We start from the raw sequence: 21,266 nt of genomic DNA, 5'->3' as shown, positions 1-21,266 counted from the left end.
GATTGAGGTGTAAGCAGAGGAGAAAGTGGGGGGTATAAGGGGGTTAAAATGGGGAAGGCAGGACGGGAGGAGGGGAAGGAGTGAGGGGTGGGGATGGCGTGTCTTATTTATGACATTGTACAATTTTGCTTCTGCTCTTATTTGTTGTGTTTGTTGTTTATATCAATGCCTTAATAAAATATTTTTTGAAAAAAGGAAACAGCAAAATGTCAGAATTAGTTGGGCAGCACAGGCACAGCAGTTACCACTGCTGCCTCACAGCGCAGGGAACCAGAGTTTGAGTCCAGCCTTGGCTGACTGTGGAGTTTGGACATTCTTCCAGTGTTTGCCTGGGTTTCCTCCGGGTGCTCCGGTTTCCTACCACAGTCCAAAGATGTGCAGGTTAGATGGATTGGCCATGATAATTGTGCGGGGTTAAGGGTTTAAGCGAGTGGGCCTGGGTAGGGTGCTCTTTCAGAGGGTCGGTGCAGACCCGATGGGCCAAATGGCTTCCTGCACTGTAGGGATTCTATGGATTCTTTGAAGAGTATTAGATCCTGTGGTATTATATGTGGATCAAATTAATTTTCCTCTCTATAAATTATTCAAATACTGTCATAAATCAGGCAGCAAGCACTTCTCCCTCCTGATAGCTTAATCAGAAAACCTTCAAACCAAACCTAAATAATGAAACCATTTTTGGGAAAGGAAAGTGAAGAAAAAGTCACCCCTCTGTGCACTTGTAAAGCAAAAACCTAAATTAAGTCAATATTCATATTAACAAACCAAAGCTCAAGCTTAACTAACATTGATCCTAGGATTGCTGCTCAATTCTCTTCCGAGAGGTATCAGTTATTCTTAATAGCCCTCTGCTTTATAACTAGGTTCTTCCCCAGCAATGACAAAGTACTTATTCAGGAGGTTTGACATCATCAAGTACCAAACAGAGTAACTAGGCAACTGTTGAAAAGTGCAGGAAAAAAAGTTCAGGCAACTGTCATCATCCAGTGAAAAAAAACATACCATGAAGAAGCAATGTATGGTTTCAGGTCAATATTTGAAATTAAAAGTTCAATTGCTGAAAGCTCCCAGCGATTAATATTAGAATCTTTACAAAAGGAAATGCTCGCAAGTTTTTTTGTTGGGAGGGAGTGTCGAGAATAATTAAGCATTTGGTAACTGGTTGGAGAATGCCCCCCTGAATCATGGTATGCACATTGTAATTTAATATCAAGAAACAAAGGTCAAACAATTATATCAGCTATTGACACCACAAAATCGACGCATAAATACGTACAAAGCACATGGGAAACATTCAAACAATGAAAAGAGAGAGAGATCCAGACATAGGACTGTAGAGGCTTGTGTTAGTAATGATTATGGAAGGGCAGCAAGGTGGCACAATGGCTAGCACCGCTGCCTCATGGCGCTGAGGGCCCAGGTTCGATCCCAGCCCTGGGTCACTCTCCATGTGGAGTTTGCACATTCTCCTCGTGTCTGCGTGGGTCTCACCCCCACAACCCAAAGATGTGAATTGTCCCTTAATTGGAAAAAAAAAAATAATTGGGAACTCTAAATTTTTTTTATTTAAAAAAAAAAAGAAACGATTATGGAGGCAGCTTTTTTTTTTAAAAAAGAGTAAAAATATTAAAGTAGATGGATCTGTAATAAATTTAAGCACTTGTTGATAAAATGCAACACCACTTAAGATGCCGATTGCTGTTATAAAAATAAAGTTGCCAAACGGGGCCACCACATGAAATAGAAGGAAAAGTTCCATTCCACCATCTGGACACTTTACACGCTAAGAGATTATTGAACCGATGACACAGAGCATAAAGATGCCACTATCATTTCCAGAGTTTCCCATGTCGAAAGTTTGCAATTTCATCAGTAATACAGGCATGCACTAGTTACAGAAATGGAAAGTCCCTTGGTAGGAAGCACAACCTCCTTCTAGAAGCTCACAAAAGGTTTTTTTTTTAAAAAAAACAAGATATTACTCATTGCCGAATTCACTTTAAAATCAGACACAAAATATAAGTCGATTCATTAAATAGGAGCCTGTTTCAGCTCTATTTTCCCCGTGATTTGTGCTCCAGGACACAATTTTCTGGATTTTTGGCAAGCCTTTAAGTTAACGTATCTTTTTTGGATTTATTCATCTTATATAGATGACAATTGATGAAGTACATTTGGCAGGAATCATGCAGTTATCATCGTGTTCAGGACAAGAACAAGCATGCGTTCAATTTATGCAACAAGATTTGATCATGCTAAGTCTTCATGCAAATGTGTGCAGAAGAGGCAAGAAAGGGGGTTCAAGTATTACCATCAAGTGTACCTGCAAACTGCTTGTCACTGTTTCCTCGATTACCAAATTTTGTCACCAGCTTCCCATTAGGCTGGAAAATAAAGACGCAGCAAGCCTTGTTGTCCACCACAATTATATGACCATTCCGATCCACTGCTACACCCTTTGGTCCCAAAAGTTTCCCAGAGCCTAGCTTGGTCTGTCAGAGAGAATAGAATGCAATCATCTTAAAAGTAGTTTTACGTTTTTAGTCTCCATTGCCTCCCCCCCCCCCTCCCCTTTTAAGCATATTATGTGGGGAAAGTATTTTATGTTCATGTTCGAATCAAAGCATCACAGTTCAAAATGGGGCCATTCAGCCCACTCTGCCCATGCCAGCTCTGTGAAAGAACGATCAAATTACTTTGCAAATTTCTCTTTTTCAAGCACTTAAAAGTTTCTATCGAATATGCTTCCACCACCCTTTGAAATTGTGCATTCCACAACTTGCTGTGGTGCTAAATGTTCAGAGGCACCCTGAAATTAAATAGTGTCTTTGACAACCGTGTTTTATCACCAATGAAGTTCTCTTGGAAGTTAGTCATTGTTGTAATGGAGGGAATAGGCAGTTAATTTGTGCACAGCGAGATTCAATAGACAGCAAGGGAATAATAACCAAATAAACTGTTTATTGTGATGTTGATTAAGGGATAAATTTTGGCCAGCACACCAGGGATAACTTCCCTCCATCTTCAAAATCGTTCCACCGTGATCTTTGACATCCACCTGAGAGAGCATACATACAAGCTCTTACTTTAATATCTCATGCAAAAGATGATGGTGCAGATATCTCTCAATACAGATTACTCTCAATACAGATCTCTCTCAATACTACACTGGGGTGTCAGCCTAGATTTTTGAGCTCAAGTCTCTGGAGTGGTACTTCAACTCGAACCTTCTTTCTCCGAGACGAGAGCCCCGGTTGATCTCAGAGTAACTTACCTTTATTTCTTTTTTAAAACAGGGAGGGAAAATTGAGGAAAACAATGGTTGGAAAAAACAGTTTTAAGACCATTGGCTGGATTCTTCCACCCCGCCCGCCACAAGAATACCTCGGGCAAGCCGCGGACAATGGAGAAGCCCATTGACCTCAGGCGGGATTCTCTGGTCGCCAAGCGGACGCAGCCGGAGAATCCCGCCCCAGGAAGTTGAAAAAGGTTCACCAGTTCAGAATCTTGATTGGGGAATTGAGTAGAAAAGATTTTTCTTCCGAATACAAGTAAATCCAAATTAAAATCGAGGATTATCAGAAGACTAAGGCCTGAATTTTCACTTTTGAATCATGAGCGCAGAGTCGGGACAATTCACGGCTCTTTAAACCCAACTCGGGAGCAGGTTAGTCCCAAAATTGATTAATTTTCATTCGGGAGTGGGGTGGGAAGAGAGAATTAATGGCAGTTGGGTGCGCTGCCCCTGAAACAGTTCAGAGACAGCCACAGGGGTTGCTGGGTACGGAGATAGTGTGTACGAAGTCCAAGCTGTAAAAAGAAACCAATACAAAAGACACCCCTGCCACCCTCAATCCTACCTCCATGCACTCCCCATGCCACATCTATGACAACCTATGCCCCTCTACCCAACCCCATGGCCCTTCATTAATGTATGCTCCCCTACCCACATCCCAAGGCCCCTTATAGCCCCTCTTTGCCAACCTATTGCCCTCTACCCAACCCTCATGTCAACCCACCACCCTTCGCTATTATTCACCCAGTATCCACCATGGGCAGACCTCAGGACCCATGCTAAGATTAAATAAAATAAAGTTATAAGTGTCTATTGCAAGCTTTATTTTCACATGCAAACACTCATGAAAATCTATTAAATACATTCAAATTCCTTCAAATACATAATCCCTTATAAAAACAGCATTTCATTCAAGTTCTTAGATGTGCAGGGGAGGTGAATTGGCCATGCTAAATTACCCCTTAATTGGAAAAAAAAGAATTGGGTACTCGAAATTTATTTCATTTAAAAATTCATCAAGTCCTTAACTCCTTATAAAAACAAACATTGGTATTCATAGCCTAAAAAGTCTTTATAACCACCTGGAACTGTCAATCAAGCTCTAAACTGACAGGCACCCAGCATGATATTGACATGTTGTAAAATCAGTCTTGCAGCACAAATCCTATAATTATAACCCTCAGGCTTATGTCAACAGTGAAAAAGCAAACTGATTTTTAAAAAAATTCTAGAATGTTGTTTTGAACATTAAGGCCTGGAGATTCAAATGCCTTAACAGCTCCAATTAGTTTGGTAGTTACCTTGACAGCTCCCTGTGATTATATCCACTTTGTACACACATGCATGCCTACTTTTTTAAATCCCAAAGGGCACCTGACCTCTCCCTTGGGTGTCCCTGGAAATGCAGAACAGAGACGGGGTGTGGACAATTCCAAGTAAGGCAGCAATCTGACAATGAAGTTACGATAACATTGATCGCTTTTCGGCCTTTTGGTAAAGATGAGCACGAGGTCAGGTGTAATGCCTGGATCTTGTATGTCTCTCCTGTTTGGACCATGAATTGGATTCAATGTGAATTGATTTTTGGAGCAGGCAAGGAGCTGGATTAGAGGGTTTGTCCCTGTCCACACTCTGAGCTCTGGCTTTGTAACTCTGATAAAAAAAACATTGTATACAGTTCGTGCAGGAATTGCATTGATTGATGGGTTCAGCGAGGATTCATTTCTTTTTTACAAGTGTCGATTATTGATCAACGAACAAGAATATTTGACAAAAATGTCGACCATATTTAAATGTAAGCTTGCACATAAACTCAGTTAATTCATTGACTTACTACAAAGACTACCTGCTCACCTTGAATTTCCCATCCGGTGAAAAAATGCTCACCCACTTGTTATCATAATCGGCTATAATGATGTCACCACTCGGGTGTACAGCTACTCCTGTTGGACGCTGCAACTGCCCAGGAGATCGGCCGCGAACACCAAACCGGTTTTTAAATTGTCCGTCATTTGAGAAAATCTAGAACACAAGTTTATTTCATCTTGTATAATATTGAAGTTATGAATCGAAATGTCATGCTTTGTCATTCATAAACAAGAAATAATTATTTAAGTAGAATCAGTCAGGCTGCTTGAAGAATGCTGAATGATAGTCTGTGCCACTGAGAAGGAAAGCCCACTTAATTTAGTATAGTGTCAGGGGAGATGGTGGCGTAGTGGTATTGTCATTAGACTAGTAATCCTGTGGACTAGTAACCTTGGTCAAAGTTCTGAAATAAAGGACACCCTTACAAATGTCATAACAACTTTATCTAACAACACTGAATAATATGTGCAAACCTGGTCTATTCACCCTGTGTTTCCCCTTAGCACGGTCTTGAGGATGCCTTTGCCTGGCCTATTGCTCCTCCACAGAACTATTCCAGTGATTGCATATGACTAGTGGAAGGCTGATGACTTTCATTAGGAGAGACTGTGGACGGTCTCACATATTCAAAGTGCACAGCAGCAATCTACCAAGCAGTTGTATTGGAACACTACCACTCCAAACTACACACCATGCTGGCTTGGAAATATATTGCAGTTCCTCAACTGTCGTTGGGTCAAAATCCTGGAACTCCCTTCCTAACAGAACTGTGGGTGTACCTAGAACATAGAACATTACAGCGCAGTACGGGCCCTTCGGCCCTCGATGTTGCGCCGTCCTGTGAAACCCCTCTAAAGCCCATCTACACTATTCCCTTATCGTCCATATGCCTATCCAATGACCATTTGAATGCGTTTAGTGTTGGCGAGTCCACTACTGTTGCAGGTAGGGCATTCCACGCCCTTACTACCCTCTGAGTAAAGAACCTACCTCTGACATCTGTCCTATATCTATCTCCCCTCAATTTAAAGCTATGTCCCCTCATGCTAGACATCACCATCCGAGGAAAAAGGCTCTCACTGCCCACCCTATCTAATCCTCTGATCATCTTGTATGCTACCTGCACCACATGGACTGCAGCGGTTCAAGTAGGTGCCTGGAGAGCGCGAAGAATGAATGGAGCTGCAAGGTACAATTACTGAGAATGTTGTACAGGAAAGGTTATGAAAGTCATTTAGCAGTTCATAAAAATATATTGATGCAACTATACAATAATAATAATACTCTTTATTAATGTCACAAGTAGGCTTACATTAACACTGCGCTGAAGGTACTGTGAGAATCCCCTAGTCATAACAGCAACACAAGAGTGGGACAGGTCACTTAACACAGGAACAGATTGTTTTTGCAATATACCCTCACCTGGACACATTGATTGTTACTGTCTGCAATCATGATCTTTCCACTGGTGGACGTTGCCACTCCCTGCAAATTAGTGAATTCTCCTTTATTCCTTCCTTTGGTTCCTGCAATAAAATCAAACTTGCTAAGTGTGCACACCTTTATTTGGAAAGGCAAAGGTTGGAGCATATTATTCAGCATCATTTCTACCAGAATGCTTATGGGAGAAAAACAGTCAAATAAATCAGAGAAACACAGTTGGAGTTTCCACATTTATTACTTCCTACAGCTTTACAGAGAGCAATACACGTTCAGAAAAATTCCTTGGTGCAGCTCCCGCTTTGCCAACAGCACAATGAAAATTTACATCCAAATTTCCTCTGATGGAACTTACCAAAGCAGGCATGAACAACTCCAAAGGAAAATTCCCACTGGAGCTTCAGCGGCTATTTTTGATACACTGTGACTGATTTTAACTGATTTTAAAATATTGACTCAAATCTTCTTTCATGAATTATACTGGTATTTCTTATATTATATTATACTGGTTGTGACCATAGCTACTTGTTAGAAGAGAGATTTATTCAACTTAAACTTAACATTGCATTGCACAGATTTTTTTTTTTACAGTCAGATCATAGCCAAAGTGGCAATCTCTAGATATGTAGCAGAACAAAACAATATCTTGGAATTTGGTCAGAATGCGTACCTTGCACGCATCTGTAAGAATAAGAACTGACGAAATAGAAGCAGATTTAGGCTCCGAGAGATGTAGAAGTAGGCCATTTGGCCCATGGACTCTGCTCGCCATTCAATGAGATCATGGTCGAACTGACATAATAATCCTCAACTCCACTTATCCCCATAACCCTTTATTCCCTTACTGATTTTTAATCGGTCTATCTCAGCCTTGAGCATACTTAACGACCCAACCTCTACAGCTCTCCGCGGATAAAGAATTCCACAGACTGCCCTCAGAAAGAATTCCTCCTCATCTCGGTCTTAAATGGGTGACCGCTTACTCAGATTATGCCCCCTGGTCCTGGACTCTCCCACAAGGGGAAACAACCTCTCAGCATCTACCCTGCCAAGCCCCGTGAGAATCGTACATGTCTCAATAAGGTTGCCTCTCATTTTTCTAAACTCCAATAAGTACAGGCCCAACCTACTCAACCACTCCTCAAAGAAAATCCCTCCATACCATGGATCAGCCTAGTGATCCTTCTCTGGACTGCCGCCAATGTCAGTATATATTTTCTTTGATAAAGGGACCAACTTGGTGCCACAACAAGGCCTCTCTCTCTCTCTCTCTCGATACACGACACTTGTATTGTCTCGCGCGATTCAAAGTAATCTTGTGATATGTCGTGATCTGGATCTCTCCCAATGAGACATTTGGCACATTTAAATATGTCTGCATCAGATTCTCCTGGGACCCAGGACCTAACAGCCTCATCTTGGTGATCTCGTCAGGGCGCCGTTCAGCGCTAATCCACACAAACGTGGACCAGGCATAACGGCACCCCGGGCGGTCTCCCAATCCATTAGAGACCCCCGGGTGGTCGGCCCCTGGGCAGCTGGTACCCTGCCACTCTCACTGTTACCCACGCACTTTGGCACTGCCAGCCTGGCACCGCCACCTGTTCAGCCTCAGTGCCACCCTGACACTACCAGGGTGCCCAGGTGGCACTGCCAGGCTGGCAGGGCACTGTCAGGGTGCCATGCCCATAAGAGATGGGGTGAGAGGGGTGCTCAAGGATCCCATAAGAGGTAAGTGGGTGCCAGGGGGGGGATCTGGAGGCCGCAATGCGGATGAAAGATCGGGTGGCCTTTAAAAATGGTGCCCCGATTCACGCGTTGGTCTTTATCAGCGCTTCAGGTGACAAGAAACCCTGTTCAATGCACCTGAAACAGGACTCTGTTTTTGTCCCGTTGAATCGTGTCCTTTATGTCATCCTCATTACTTGCCTTCCCACATTTTTGTGTCATCCACAAACTTGGCAATAGTACATTAATTTCCCTCGTCCAAGTCATTAATGTATATTGCAAATAATTGTGGCCCCAGTACTGATCCCTGTGGCACTCCATTAACTACAGGTTGCCATCCTGAACATGCCCATCTTATTCCAGCTCTCTATCTTCTATCATTCAGCCAATGTTCTATCCATGCTAACATACTGCCCCCAACACCATGGCCTCTTATCTTATCAAGCGCATTTGAAAATCCATGTAGATTACATCTACTGGTTCCTCTTGATCTATCCTCTCGTTACCGCCTCAAAGAATTCTAATAAATTTGGCAGACATGATTTCCCTTCATGGTGCCATGCTGACTCTGCTTGATCACATTATGCATTTCTAACTGCTCTGTTATTACATCCTTTAGAATGGACTTTAATATTTTCCCAGTGACAGAAGTTAAGCTAATTGGCCTATAGTTACCTGTTTTTTGTCTCCCTCACTTTTTGATAAGGGTGTTACATTGGCAGTTATCCAATCCTCTAGGAATTTTCCAGAATTTAAGGATTCTTGGAAGATTACTACCAGTGCACCCACTATCACTGTAGCTATTTCCTTTAATATCCTGGGATGCAACCCAGGACTGGACTCACCTGGTCCAGGTGACTTATAGGCCTTTAGCCCCATTAGTTTCCCTAGTACTTTTTCCCTCGTGATTGTTATTGTATTTATTTCCCCCCCCCACTTCTGCCCCTTGATTATTTAGAATTTTTGGAATGTTATTTTTGTCTTCCATTGTGAAGACTGACACAAAGTGTAAGTTTAACTCCTCTACCATTTCCTGGTTCCCCATTATTGTTTCCCCAGTCTCATTGTCTAAGGGGTCTATGTTCATTTTGACCTCTCTCTTCCTTTTTATATATTTAAAGAAGCTCTTGCTGTCCGTTTTTATATTATTTGCCATAGTTTATTTTCACCCTTTTTTGTCATCTTTTGTTGGTTTTTAAAACTTTTCCAATCCTCCCGTTTACCATTAATACCATATTAGATGTTTTTTCCTTTAGTTTAATACTATCCTCAACTTCATTGGTTAACCATGGTTGATTTCTTTCCTTCCTAGAATCCTTCTTCCCTTCCTAGAATCCTTCTTCCTCACTTTTTTTTTGTGAATCATGAACTATGTTCATAGACATCTGCCATTGCTGATCAACCAACTTTCCTGCGAAGCTCCTTTCCCAGTCCACTCCATCCAACTCTACCCTCATTCCTTTATAATTACCCTTATTTAAGTGCAGCACAGTTGTTTCTGACCCACGTTTCTTACTTTCAAATTGAATACTGAATTCTACCACGTTATGATCACTGTTTCCTTGGAGATCTTTTACTCTGAGATTGCATATTAAACCTACCTCATTTACATTACCAGATCCAAAATAGCCTGAATCCTGGTTGGATCCACAACATATTGTTCTAGGAAACTGTCGCAAATACACTATGGATTCTTCCTCATGGCTACCTCTGCCAATTTGATTTTTCTCAATCCACACGAAGAGTAAAGTCACCCATGATTAAAGTACTACCTTTTTTACATTCCCTTATTATCTCCTGATTTATTCTCCATCCTGCAGTATAGCTACTGTTCAGGGGCTTATAGACTACTCCCACAAGTGTCTTCTTCCCCTTGTTATTTTTTACCTCCACCCATATGGATTCTACATCTTCTGATCCAAGATTATTTCTTACTATGGTGCTTAATTCTTGCTATCATACTTATTCCATCCCATACTGATGAAGCTGCCCCACTATCCATTTCTTCCTGCCTCTTCTTACGAAAAATCACATACCCCTGAATGTTTAGTTCCCAGATCCAAACAAGCTGAACGAACCTCAAACCTGTTGGACAATTGCAGTGGCTGACACACCTGTCCTCTGGATTCCCTTACCTGCCTCAGCTTTAATCACACCCTCCTGTCTCTGCTCACTTTCCAAACCAGACAATTCTATCCTAAGGGGTATAACCGCCTCTTGGAAAAAAAAAAGTGCACCCAGGTAATTCGTTGTTTGGATGAGAATGGGGCTGCCAGGTGGATGAGCTGGCTGGCAATGGCACTGTGGTAAAGGAAGTCATTCAAGTGAGATGAGTACATAAGAATGTAGTGGTAGTGGGGGGCAGTATAGTGAGGGGGATTGGCACTTTCTCTGAAGCCAGGAGTGAGAGTTCAGGTGGCTGGGTTACCTGCCAGGTGCCAGGATTCAGGACATCTCCTCCAGATAACTCGCTCCCTCCCTGACGTGTCACAGTACCTGCAGCTCAGCCTCCAGCTCAATGACTGAGCCAAAGTTCCTCAAGACACAAACACTTTCTGTGGACATGCTTGCCCTGGATAACACCAGTATCCATGAGTTCTCACATGCCGCAACCTTGACAAATTACCTGTCCGGCCATACTTTTGATCTTTAACTAATTACTTAATTATTTATTTTAGATATTAATTAATCTTACCACAAACGGCAGGACAAATCTAAACTTTTGGAAAAAAAGACTATGACCATTTACTGGATATTCACTAGATACTCATCATCAGTTCACCTCCTCCTTTGTAGAAGAGCAGAAACCAATTTCAACAGGGTGTGAAAGTTGGAAAGGTCCTCCCCTGCTCATCAAACTCCCTCTTCTTGCCTGTAATGACCCCCAAGAGGACCATGGGGATACCACTGTTGATCGGCCCAGGGGACTCGTGGAGTACGAGCTTCCCAGGTAGGGGCAGAGGCCATGCAGCTGGAGCTGTTTAAAGACTACACATAACAGCTGGCCCAAACAGGGCCCACAGTTATTGGTTATCCCAACAAGGGCTGGGTTGGGAAAGAGTTACTGCCATGGGCATAGTTCAATAAATCTTTGTTCCACTACTGCTGGCTTCCTCAAGTTACTAAATCATAAAGCTTCCATACTCTGCCCAAAGCCACCAGGAGGGAGGTGGGAGGCACAGCATCGGTTGAGGGGGGGGGGGGGGGGGGGGGGGGGGGGGGGGGGCAAGGCACTGTCAATAGTAGGTACCCCCTTCCTTCTCATCTTTTAGCCTGAGATCATGAAAGAGTGGACTTGCCTCCTTCATTCTGCCTTCTCCCAACCCTCCTCATGTCATTTATGGCAGCAGAGGCAGAATGAGGCCCTTAACTGCGCATTAATTGGTCAATATGCTGAAGGGTGGGTGGGCTGGCTGAAACCATACCCATCCACCCTATTATGTGGGCCAACTCAAGGACTGGGCTGGAAAGCACTGGTTAGCCCACACTGAATTTCACAATGTGCTCCCCCCACTTGCAAATAAGCCAGCGTTGGTAAGGAGAGGGGAGGTGGTTGTGGGGTCCGTGAACTTCTTCCCATTGTGTCTGCATTTTAGAGTTAACAGCTGGGATGACCCTTTTCAGGTTACAAACTCTTGAGCCTGGTCTCCCCTATTGGAAGTGCACTGACAGCCACATTGACAGCTGAGTGTACAGGGAAGCCACAAGGCACTTTGGAAATGTAAACAGGGTTTAATGTCTGTTGCAGGATCTGGAAACAAAACTGTTAATTTACACGAGGGACTATGCACCTTGCATGTACCGCTTGGTGTTCTGGGTCTTCAAAAAATACTAAATAAAAGTAATTAGTTTCCATGGTGTCAAGAGCTACCGATAGGACAGCTTGGTACAATTCCTTAGGGCCCGGGAAGCAAGCTGCACCAGGACATCTGACCGGTGTCTGCAGCATGCTGATTTCATGCAGATGAGGCCCAAGGCCCCCCTTTCAACCAAGTCTCAGGGAGACGCCTCGGGTATATCGGCTGATTGCAAACTGGTGCTGTTCAACCCCCTCCCCAGGCTGCACAGTGGAGGGGCAGGGAAAGGGGTGCAGAGGTCAAAGAGAAAAAGTTTTGAAAATAAATCCACATACCAACTCTAAAGATCAAGTCATCTTCAATTGGATTTTCTTTTCTTTTTCCAGTGCTATACATACTAGCTGGCCGTTTCACAGCCTTCTGTTTAACATGTCCACTGCCAGGTGACTTCACACGTCGCTTGACTCCATCCGATGTTGGCGAGAGATCAGTGGGCTTGACAACCCTCAACTTAAATGGACTTCCTTTAATATGCTGATCATAAAGTCGGAGTGCGAGTGTAAAGTCACCCTCTTTCTGCTCTTTCTGAATGGTATAGAGGAAGTCATAGGTGCCGTTCTTATTGTCAAGTATCTCCCCATCGACCACACTACCATCAGGAGATGCTATTTCAGCGCTAAGGCACGCATTTCCAGTTTTCACAAGTTCTCCATCTTTGTCCTTTGTTGTTATAGTAACAGATGTCGGATGGCCAATCACACACTGTCTCAAACCCTCGCCTGTTGCGACAGTCTCATAAGCCACTGCATTTGTGGTGATTATGGTACCTAAATTATGAATAGACTTCTTCAGGCCTTCGGTTTCCACCACAAACTCCAGCTGATCATTTTCGTGAGGCTGTAAAGGAAATTCTTTACCAGCTAGTTCATTCAACCTATCACCCATTTGCTTCTTCACCAAAAGGACTTCCGTTTCGGTCCCATGGTTTAGAGCTTGTTCAGTGAAGTTGCAACTACTCCTGATGCTTTCTTGACCCTGCAGTAATGCATCCAGTTGTGCTTGGAGAACCTGTAACAAAAAATTGAAATATCTATACATATCTTTTATTTCAGAATGTTAGGAGCTGCTCAAAAATCTCAACAAGTTCCATTCCTTTCAGTGAAGTAGAGTACAACCTACAAAAAAAAGAGCTTTCAACTCCCTCCACCAAAACATTCAGGCAAAGCATGATGGCTAATTAATAGTTAATGGATCAATTAGGTGAAAAAAAGTGTTGGTCAAATCTAAGGAGGCAATACAACCGGTAAAGATAATTATAAATCTGGATTCACATAGACTAAAATTTGAGAACATCAAAACAATAACATATTACCCAAGCACCATTCCATCTTCCATTAAGGCAAGATTATAAAGATGAGATTTTGTGTTATGCTTCAAACTAATTATAGCCTATCTTATTGACATTAAGTGTGAATGTGTTATTCATACTGTTGACTTAAAGACTCCCATCTTCCAGTGGAGTCACCAGTTGAAAAGCACAGGTTACTAGATCTACCCGAAAAGTAAGAGTTCATTAATTGTAAATGAAGTCTATGAACATTTTTACATAACACCACAATGTTCCCTCTCAGGTGCATGGGAATGCAGCCGTTCAGCAACCTGGACTATCATCATAGAATCTACAGTGTAGGAGGCTATTCAGCCCATCAAGTCTGCACTGGGTCCGCACTGCACGGCACTTGGAAAGAACACCCTACTTAAGCCCACACCTCCACCCTATCCATGTAACCCAGCAACCCCATTTGACTGTTTTGGACACTCGGGGTAATTTAGCATGGCCAATCCACCTAACCTGCACGTCTTTGGACTGTGGGAGGAAACCTGAGCACCCGGAGGAAACCCACGCAGACACGGGGAGAACGTGCAGACAAGCACAGTGACCCAAGCCAGGAATCGAATCCAGGTCCCCTGCACTGAGAAGTAACAGTGCTAACCCCAGTGACACCCAAATACTGTGTAAACAGCAAGCTCACATAGGAGAACCGAGCATCAAACTCGAAAAGTAAAAATGCAGCTCGCTGGAGAGTGCAGAAATTTGCAGCTGTGATTGGAGGAAAATTAGCTCATGAGTGAAGAAATCCATGATTGGAGCAGCAGTGAGTTCAGGAAGAGAGGTTATGGCCATTGGAGAAACTGGAGTTAATGTAGGGGTATGGAGAGATGATCAAGGAGGGAGCAGCATGTGATGAGAAGGGCGCAAGGTGAGGAGTCGGACAAGTCTTCAGAGTCTTGGGAGAGATTGAGCTTCAGAAGGCCAGAGCACCCCAGACTCATTAGCCAAATGCTGCAGGAGGGGAAGAGATTAGAAAAAATTCCCCATTGGTGGGTCAGCCTGTGAGGGGAGGGGCTGTGTTCGGTTGCCAACCTTATATTAATACAAAATGCTGGCGTCTCATTTCACCTGGAAGCTCTCAATGGCCCAGGGCACAACCTGGAGCTGAATTGCACAGAAATGCTGAGTGTAACTGAATGCAACAAGCCCAACAGGACCAGCCCATCATGGCCAAATAAACATTATCAAGTCTGGACCAAAGTCGATCAATGGATTTAGTCTCGGAGCATTGAACAAGTAGGTTTATATTGCAAATTGGAGTATTGATCATTGATAAGGAGCCTGGTCAATGAACACCAGCATTTAGCATTGACTGGGTCAAATAAAGCAGCCTAGAAACCGCAGGTAAATTGAAGGTGTCCAGGCTAATAGATCATGGGTGAAATATCAAATTATGTGAGTTTCATTTCACTTCAATAATGTGTTGGGGCGTGGAAGCAGCTCCAAGGAATTTCCAAGTTGTACAGTTAGACCAAAGATGTTTTCAGGGAGGGAAAGTCAGGAGATGAAAGTGTAAAAAAAAAGTCAAATTTTGACATCACCAGCTTTCAGAGAGCCGGATTCAAGACACTGTACCGGTAATGGAAAAATCTGATTTGTTTAATATTTAAACATTTTAAGTTGCACTTTTCAGGAATGCAACTACAGTGTAAATGTTGAGATGCATTAGAGTAATTTTCTTATTGAGAAGTGATATTATTCATTCAAAACTGAAGAAAACGGTGCTTGGGAACTTAGTGCCATGATTTGAAGAGATTAATGCCCACGGGACTTTAAATCACCCAGAGAAAAAAGGTTTGCAGTTTTCACCCAAAGAAAAGTAGCCATCTGCTCCTGGACTTCTTTTTGTTGACAGGTCATCTGGTATAATTTTTTTAAAAAACAACTCATAATCTGTTTTCCAGTTTCAATGGATTCCATTGCACACATGCGAATGGTGTTTTGACACCAGAGTCCATTATGAAGGTTATGGCTGAATTTCAAATGTTGACGGTCCACATTTCATGCAGCGGATTATGTACACAGTGTGATTGACATTTTAATAGGTTATGAAAGGACTATTTGTCTTTGATGTAGTTACTGAATAAATATATTTTTATAAGGGCGGCTAGGTGGCGCAGCGGTTAACACTGCTGCCTCATGGCACTGAGGACCCAAGTTCGATCCGGGTCACTGTCCATGTGAAGTTTGCATATTCTCCCAGTGCCTACATAGGTCTCACCCCCACAGCCAAAGATATGCAGGGTAGGTTGATTGATCATGCAAAATTGCCCCTTAATTGGATACTCTTAAATTTATATTTAAAAATATTTACTTTTATACTTACAACCGAATGGTCAGTGGAGATTTCAGTTTTTTCCCCAATCGGGTGTATGGTTCTGTCCCCAATGTGAATGGTTGTGTTTTTGACAAATAGTTCTACTAGATTTATTAGAGATGTACATTTTCATGTCCATTTCTAAAAATGTGCTTTATCATGGCTTTGTAGGATACATGACAGGCATGGAGGGTGAGTGAGTGTGGTAGAACTAGAGGCCAGTTTTGAAAGCTGGGTTGGTGCCTTAGCAAACAGAGGTAGGCTGTCTAACCAGTACACCTTGGCACCAACACTCTTCAAATGATGCCTCAGGAACCAGGAAACCCAAACATCTGCAGATGACGGAAATGCGGCATGTTATGACAGGCTGTTTCCTCATTTGGGAAATGGTCCAACTTCCGTTTTCCTGAGCCCAATGCGAAAATCCAATTTCATGAAATTGGATGAACATCTCCAAGGCAAAACGTGTGTGGGCCAAAGAAGGATTCCTGCAAGAATCCCAAGATACAAATCACCAAGTCATATAACGATACAGCACAAAAGGAAGCCTTATGACCCACTGTACTTTTGCCAGCTCTGTGGTAGAGCTGTCTAATTAATTATCATTCCCTGCAATTTTCTCCCTTGAAGGGGTGGCACAGTGGTTATCACTGCTGCCTCACGGCACCGAGAACCCAGGTTCAATCCCGGCCCCGGGTCAATGTCCGTGTGGAGGTTGCATATTCTTCCCGTGTCTGCACGAGCCTCACCGCCGCAACCCAAATGTGCAGCGTAGGTCGAATGTCCGCACTAAATGCCCCCACTGAATTGCCCCTCAATTGGAAAAAAATAATTGGGTACTCTAAATTTAAAAAAAGATGTTCTCCCTTGAACAATTTATCCACTTCACTTTGAATATGCTTCGAACATCTTCAAAGCAGAATGTTCCAGATCATAACCAATCATCGCAGTAAATTAAAGGTCTCATCTTCCTTCTGGTTCTTTTGGTGATGGCTTTAAACTTGTACCCACTGATTACTGGTCATTCTGCCACAGAAACCATTTCTGCTTATTTATCTTATCAAATCTATTCACGAGTTTGACTGTTTCGATCAAATCTCGCTTAACTTTCTCTTCCCCAAGAAAACTTCTCCAGTCTCTCCACAGAACAGAAGTCCCTGATCCCTGGTACAACTAACTGCAAATCTCTTCTGCACCCACTCCAAGGCCTTGTGGTGCATGTAATTGAACACTATATAGAATGCAGAGGCCTAAACAGTGTTTTAGAGATTAAACATAACACCCGTGCTTATGTACATGACTCCTGCATTAATAAAGACAAAGATGCCATTTTATTTTTTTGAAAATAACCTTCTCAACGTGTTCTGCCACCTTCAATGATTTCTGTACTTGGAAACACAGGTCTCTGTTCCTATGTCCCCTTCAAAATTGTACCATTTACTTCTTATAGACTGCATACAGATTGGGCGAGTCAAATTAGCCACAGTACAATACAGGAGGAATTTCTTCAGCTAGAGGATGATGAATCTATGGAACTCTTTGCCACAGAAAGCTGTGGTGGCCAAATCACCGAGTGTCTTTAAGACAGGGATAGATAGTTCTTGATTATAAGAGGATCAGGGGTTATGGGGAGTAGGCAGGAGAATGGGGATGAGAAAAAGATCAGCCACGATTGAATGGTGGAGCAGACCCGATGGGCCGAGTAGCCTAATTCTGCTCCTATGTCTTATGGTATGTTTTTATGGACCAATACGCTGAGGAACCAACATGGGAACAGGCCATCTTGGAATGGGTATTGGGCAACACAAAAGGATTAGTTGGCAACCTAGTTGTGAGACAACCCTTGGGGATGAGTGACCATAGAATAGTGAGGTAGTTTATTCTGAGACCAGCATCCTGAATCTCAATAAAGGTAACTATGATATGTGGCATGAGGGGCTATGATGGACAGGGAAACATTACTAAAAAGGAAGGACAATAGCAGGCATTCAAGGAACTAATAGGTGAACTCCAAAAGTTCTTTATTCCTATTTGGCGCAAGAACTGGAAAGGGAACTGTGGCCAAACCATGGCTTACAAGGGAAATTAGAGATAGACGAAGCATACAAGTTCCTTATCAAGGATTTCATAGCACAGAATTTGGAAAGCAGTGGTGTAATCAGACAAAGTCAGCATGGATTTACGAAAGGAAAATCATGCTTGACAAATCTGCTGGAATTCTTTGAAGATGTAACCAATACAGTTGACCAGGGAGAACCAGTGGATGTGGTTTATTTAGATTTTCAACAAGGTCTCACAAAGCAGATAACTATGTCAAGTTAAAGCGCATGGGATTGCGGGTAGTGTCTTTAGATGGATAGAAAGCTGGTTAGCAGATCAATATCCGATTTGGAAAAAATGGGTCTTTTTCCAAATCGGTAGGCAGTAACTAAGTGGGGTACTGCAGGGACCTGTGCTAGGATCCCAACTGTTCACTTATATATTAATGATTTGGACGAGGGAACTAAATGTATTACCTTCAAATTGATGAGCTGTGAGGAGGATGCAGAGATGCTTCAGCATGATTTGGACAGGCTGAGTGTGTGCGCATATGCAAGGCAGATGCAGTATAATGTGGAAAAATGTGAGATTATCCACTTCAATAGCAAAACTAGGAAGACATTATTATTTGAATGGGTGTAAACTGAGACAGGTACATCAGTCGCTGAAAGTAAGTGCAAGGGTACAGAAGGCAGTAAAGATAACAAAATTTATGTTGGCCTTCATAGTGAGAGGATTTGAGTGGAGGAATAGGGATGCTTTACTGCACCTGTATAGGGTTTTGGTGAGGCCACACCTGGAGTATTGTCTGCAGTTTTGGTGTCCCTATTGGTGGAAAGATGTTCTTGCTATGAGTGCAGCACAGGCTTACCAGGCTGATTCCTGGGATGGCAGGCCTGTCATATGAGGAGAGACCAACTTGGTTAGGATTATATTCCTTGTAGTTAAGAAGGGTGAGAGGGATCTCATAGAAACATACAAAATTCTAACAAGATTAGACAGGGTAGATTCAGAAAGAGTGATCCTGATGGTGGGGGAGTCCAGAACTAGGGGTCATAGTTTGAGGGCAAGGGGTAAACCTTTTAGGACTGAGGCGAGGAGAAAGTTCTTCACCCAGAGAGTGGTGAATCTGTGGAATTCACTACCATAGAAAGTAGTCGAGGCCAAAACAGGTGTGTAATTTCAGGAAGGCATTAGATGTACTGCTGCCTACCGCGCTGAGGACCCAGGTTCGATCCTGGCCCCAGGTCATTGTGCAAATTCCACACGGACATTCTCCTCGTGTCTGCATGGGGCTCACCACCACAACCCAAAGATGTGTATGGTAGGTTGATTGGCCTTTGTAAATTGCCCCTTAATTGGAAAAAAATATATATATTTTTTTAAATGTTGATGCAACTCTTGGGGCTAAAGGGATCAAGGGATATGGTGATGAACTCAAGATCAGGAAATTGAACTTGATAATCAGCCATGATCATAATAAATGGTGCAGCAGGTTCGAAGGGTCGAATGGCCTCCTCCTGCTTGTATTTTCTACGTATATTTCTATGTTTATTTCTTATTCTTAATACCAAAATGCATCATTCCATTTACAGGGGAAAAATTATATGGCTATGGGGAAAGTTAATGAGTGGAACCAACTGGATAGGGCTATTAAAGAGCTGGAACAAGCTTGTTGGATCTAATGTCCTCCTTCTGTGTTGTCTCATTTTAGGGTTCACACTTCTCTGCATTACATTTCATTTGTCTATTTCCTCCTGAGGTTTGTTACGAACCTCTACATTTCCAAGTTTTGTTTCATCAGTGCAGCACAGTGGGACAGTAGCTAGCATTGCTGCCTCACAGCGCCCTGGACTGGGCTTTGACTCTGACCTTGGGGGACTGCTTGTCGTAAGAGAAGTGGACAAGAACTCTGGGACTGTACTTTTTGGAGTTTTGAAGGATGAGGGGGGGATCTTATTGAAACTTACAGAATATGGAGAGGCCTGGATAGAATGGGCGTGGAGAGGATGTTTGCATTAGTAGGAAAAACTAGAACCTGAGGACACAGCTTCAGTCTGAAGGGTTGATCCTTTAAAACTGACATGCGGAGGCTGGTGAATCTGCGGAACTCACTGCCACAGAAAGCTGTGGAGGCCAAGTCACTGAGTGCTTTTAAGACAGAGATAGATAGGTTCTTGATTAATAGGGGGATGAGGGGTTATGGCGAGAAGGCAGGAGAATGGGAATGAGAAACACATCATCCATGATTAAATGGGGACTGGGCGACACGATGGCACAGTGGTTAGCACTGCTGTTGATATACCTTCAATTCACAGTGAGGCAGAGAGAGCGAGTGAACAGTAGACTTTATTAGTCCTGAACTTGTCTAGCCAGAGTCAGTAGTACAGATGAATGCCGCCCACAAGAGGCCGGCCTATATATGGCCCCGGTGTGGGTGGAGCTAGAGGCGGAGCCATACCGGGGTTACAGTACAGTACCTGGAAGCAGTTCATATCACCACTTCCAGGTCATAGGCCACAGGTTATGGTATCATGCATGCATGATGATGAATCCATTCACCAGAGCTGTCTACGGTGCTGAGGACTCGGGTTAGAATCCCTGCCCGTGTGGAGTTTGCACATTCTCCCCATGTCTGCGTGGGTTTCACCTCCACAACCCACAGATGAGGTTAGGTGGATTGGCCACGCTAAATTATCCCTTAATTGGAAAAAAATTAATTGGGTACTCCAAATTTATTAAAACAAAATCCATGATTGAATGGTGGAGTGACTCGATGGGATGAATGGACTAATTCTGCTCCTGCATCTTATGGACTGTGTGGAGTCTGCACATTCTCCCACTGTTTGCGTGTATTTCCTCCGGGTGCTCTGGTTTCCTCCCACAGTCCAAAGTTGCGCATGTTAGGTGGCTTGGCCATGCTAAAATTGCTCCTTAGTGTCAACAGGTTAGATGAGGTTCCAGGGACAGGGCAGGAGAGTGAGCCTGGGTAGGGTGCTCTTTCGGGTCAATGGACTGACTGGCCTTTTTCTACACTGTCGGGATTCTGTGATTATGCGGAGTTTGTAATTTTAAATACATAACAATTGCTGACTATTAATCTTCACTAAAAATTCTGATTTCATGAATTATTGCATAGATTTTCCCACAGGACACTAAGAGGGCAAAGAAGTCAGATTTATGGACATCTGAGACAGCACTATATACAATTGATTATGTTTATGTTTTTATTTGAATAACAAACAGCTTTTTGTAAGTTAGTGGAGGGAATCCTCAGCAGTACGTCAATATTTGAAAACCTCCCCCAAAACTGTTGTTAGACAACTGTGTATTTCACTCAGACAAAGCTGTCCTATCTTGTGCCTAATTATTCATACTTGCAATGTT

The 21,266-nt window shown here is 42.9% G+C and overlaps 1 protein-coding gene across 12 annotated transcripts in view; it reads right to left on the bottom strand.

Annotated features, from left to right (window-relative positions):
* Positions 1-21,266, bottom strand: part of trim2a (tripartite motif containing 2a) — a 212,817-nt gene that overhangs the window by 13,797 nt on the left and 177,754 nt on the right. For 11 of the 12 annotated variants that reach the window (XM_038792020.1, XM_038792013.1, XM_038792022.1 and 8 more), the window contains exons 6-9: positions 12,465-13,197; positions 6,587-6,690; positions 5,150-5,317; positions 2,312-2,492 (exon numbers count right to left, since the gene is read on the bottom strand). In XM_038792020.1, coding sequence (XP_038647948.1) covers positions 2,312-2,492; positions 5,150-5,317; positions 6,587-6,690; positions 12,465-13,197 — 1,186 coding nt within the window. The remainder of the gene's footprint in view (positions 1-2,311; positions 2,493-5,149; positions 5,318-6,586; positions 6,691-12,464; positions 13,198-21,266) is intronic. The other variant, XM_038792024.1, reaches the window with a different exon arrangement.

This window comes from Scyliorhinus canicula, chromosome 3 (assembly GCF_902713615.1).
Source record: "Scyliorhinus canicula chromosome 3, sScyCan1.1, whole genome shotgun sequence".
Lineage (NCBI taxonomy): Eukaryota > Metazoa > Chordata > Chondrichthyes > Carcharhiniformes > Scyliorhinidae > Scyliorhinus > Scyliorhinus canicula.
The sequence above is the reverse complement of the archived record's forward strand: the minus strand, read 5'-3'. Positions and strand labels throughout refer to the sequence as shown.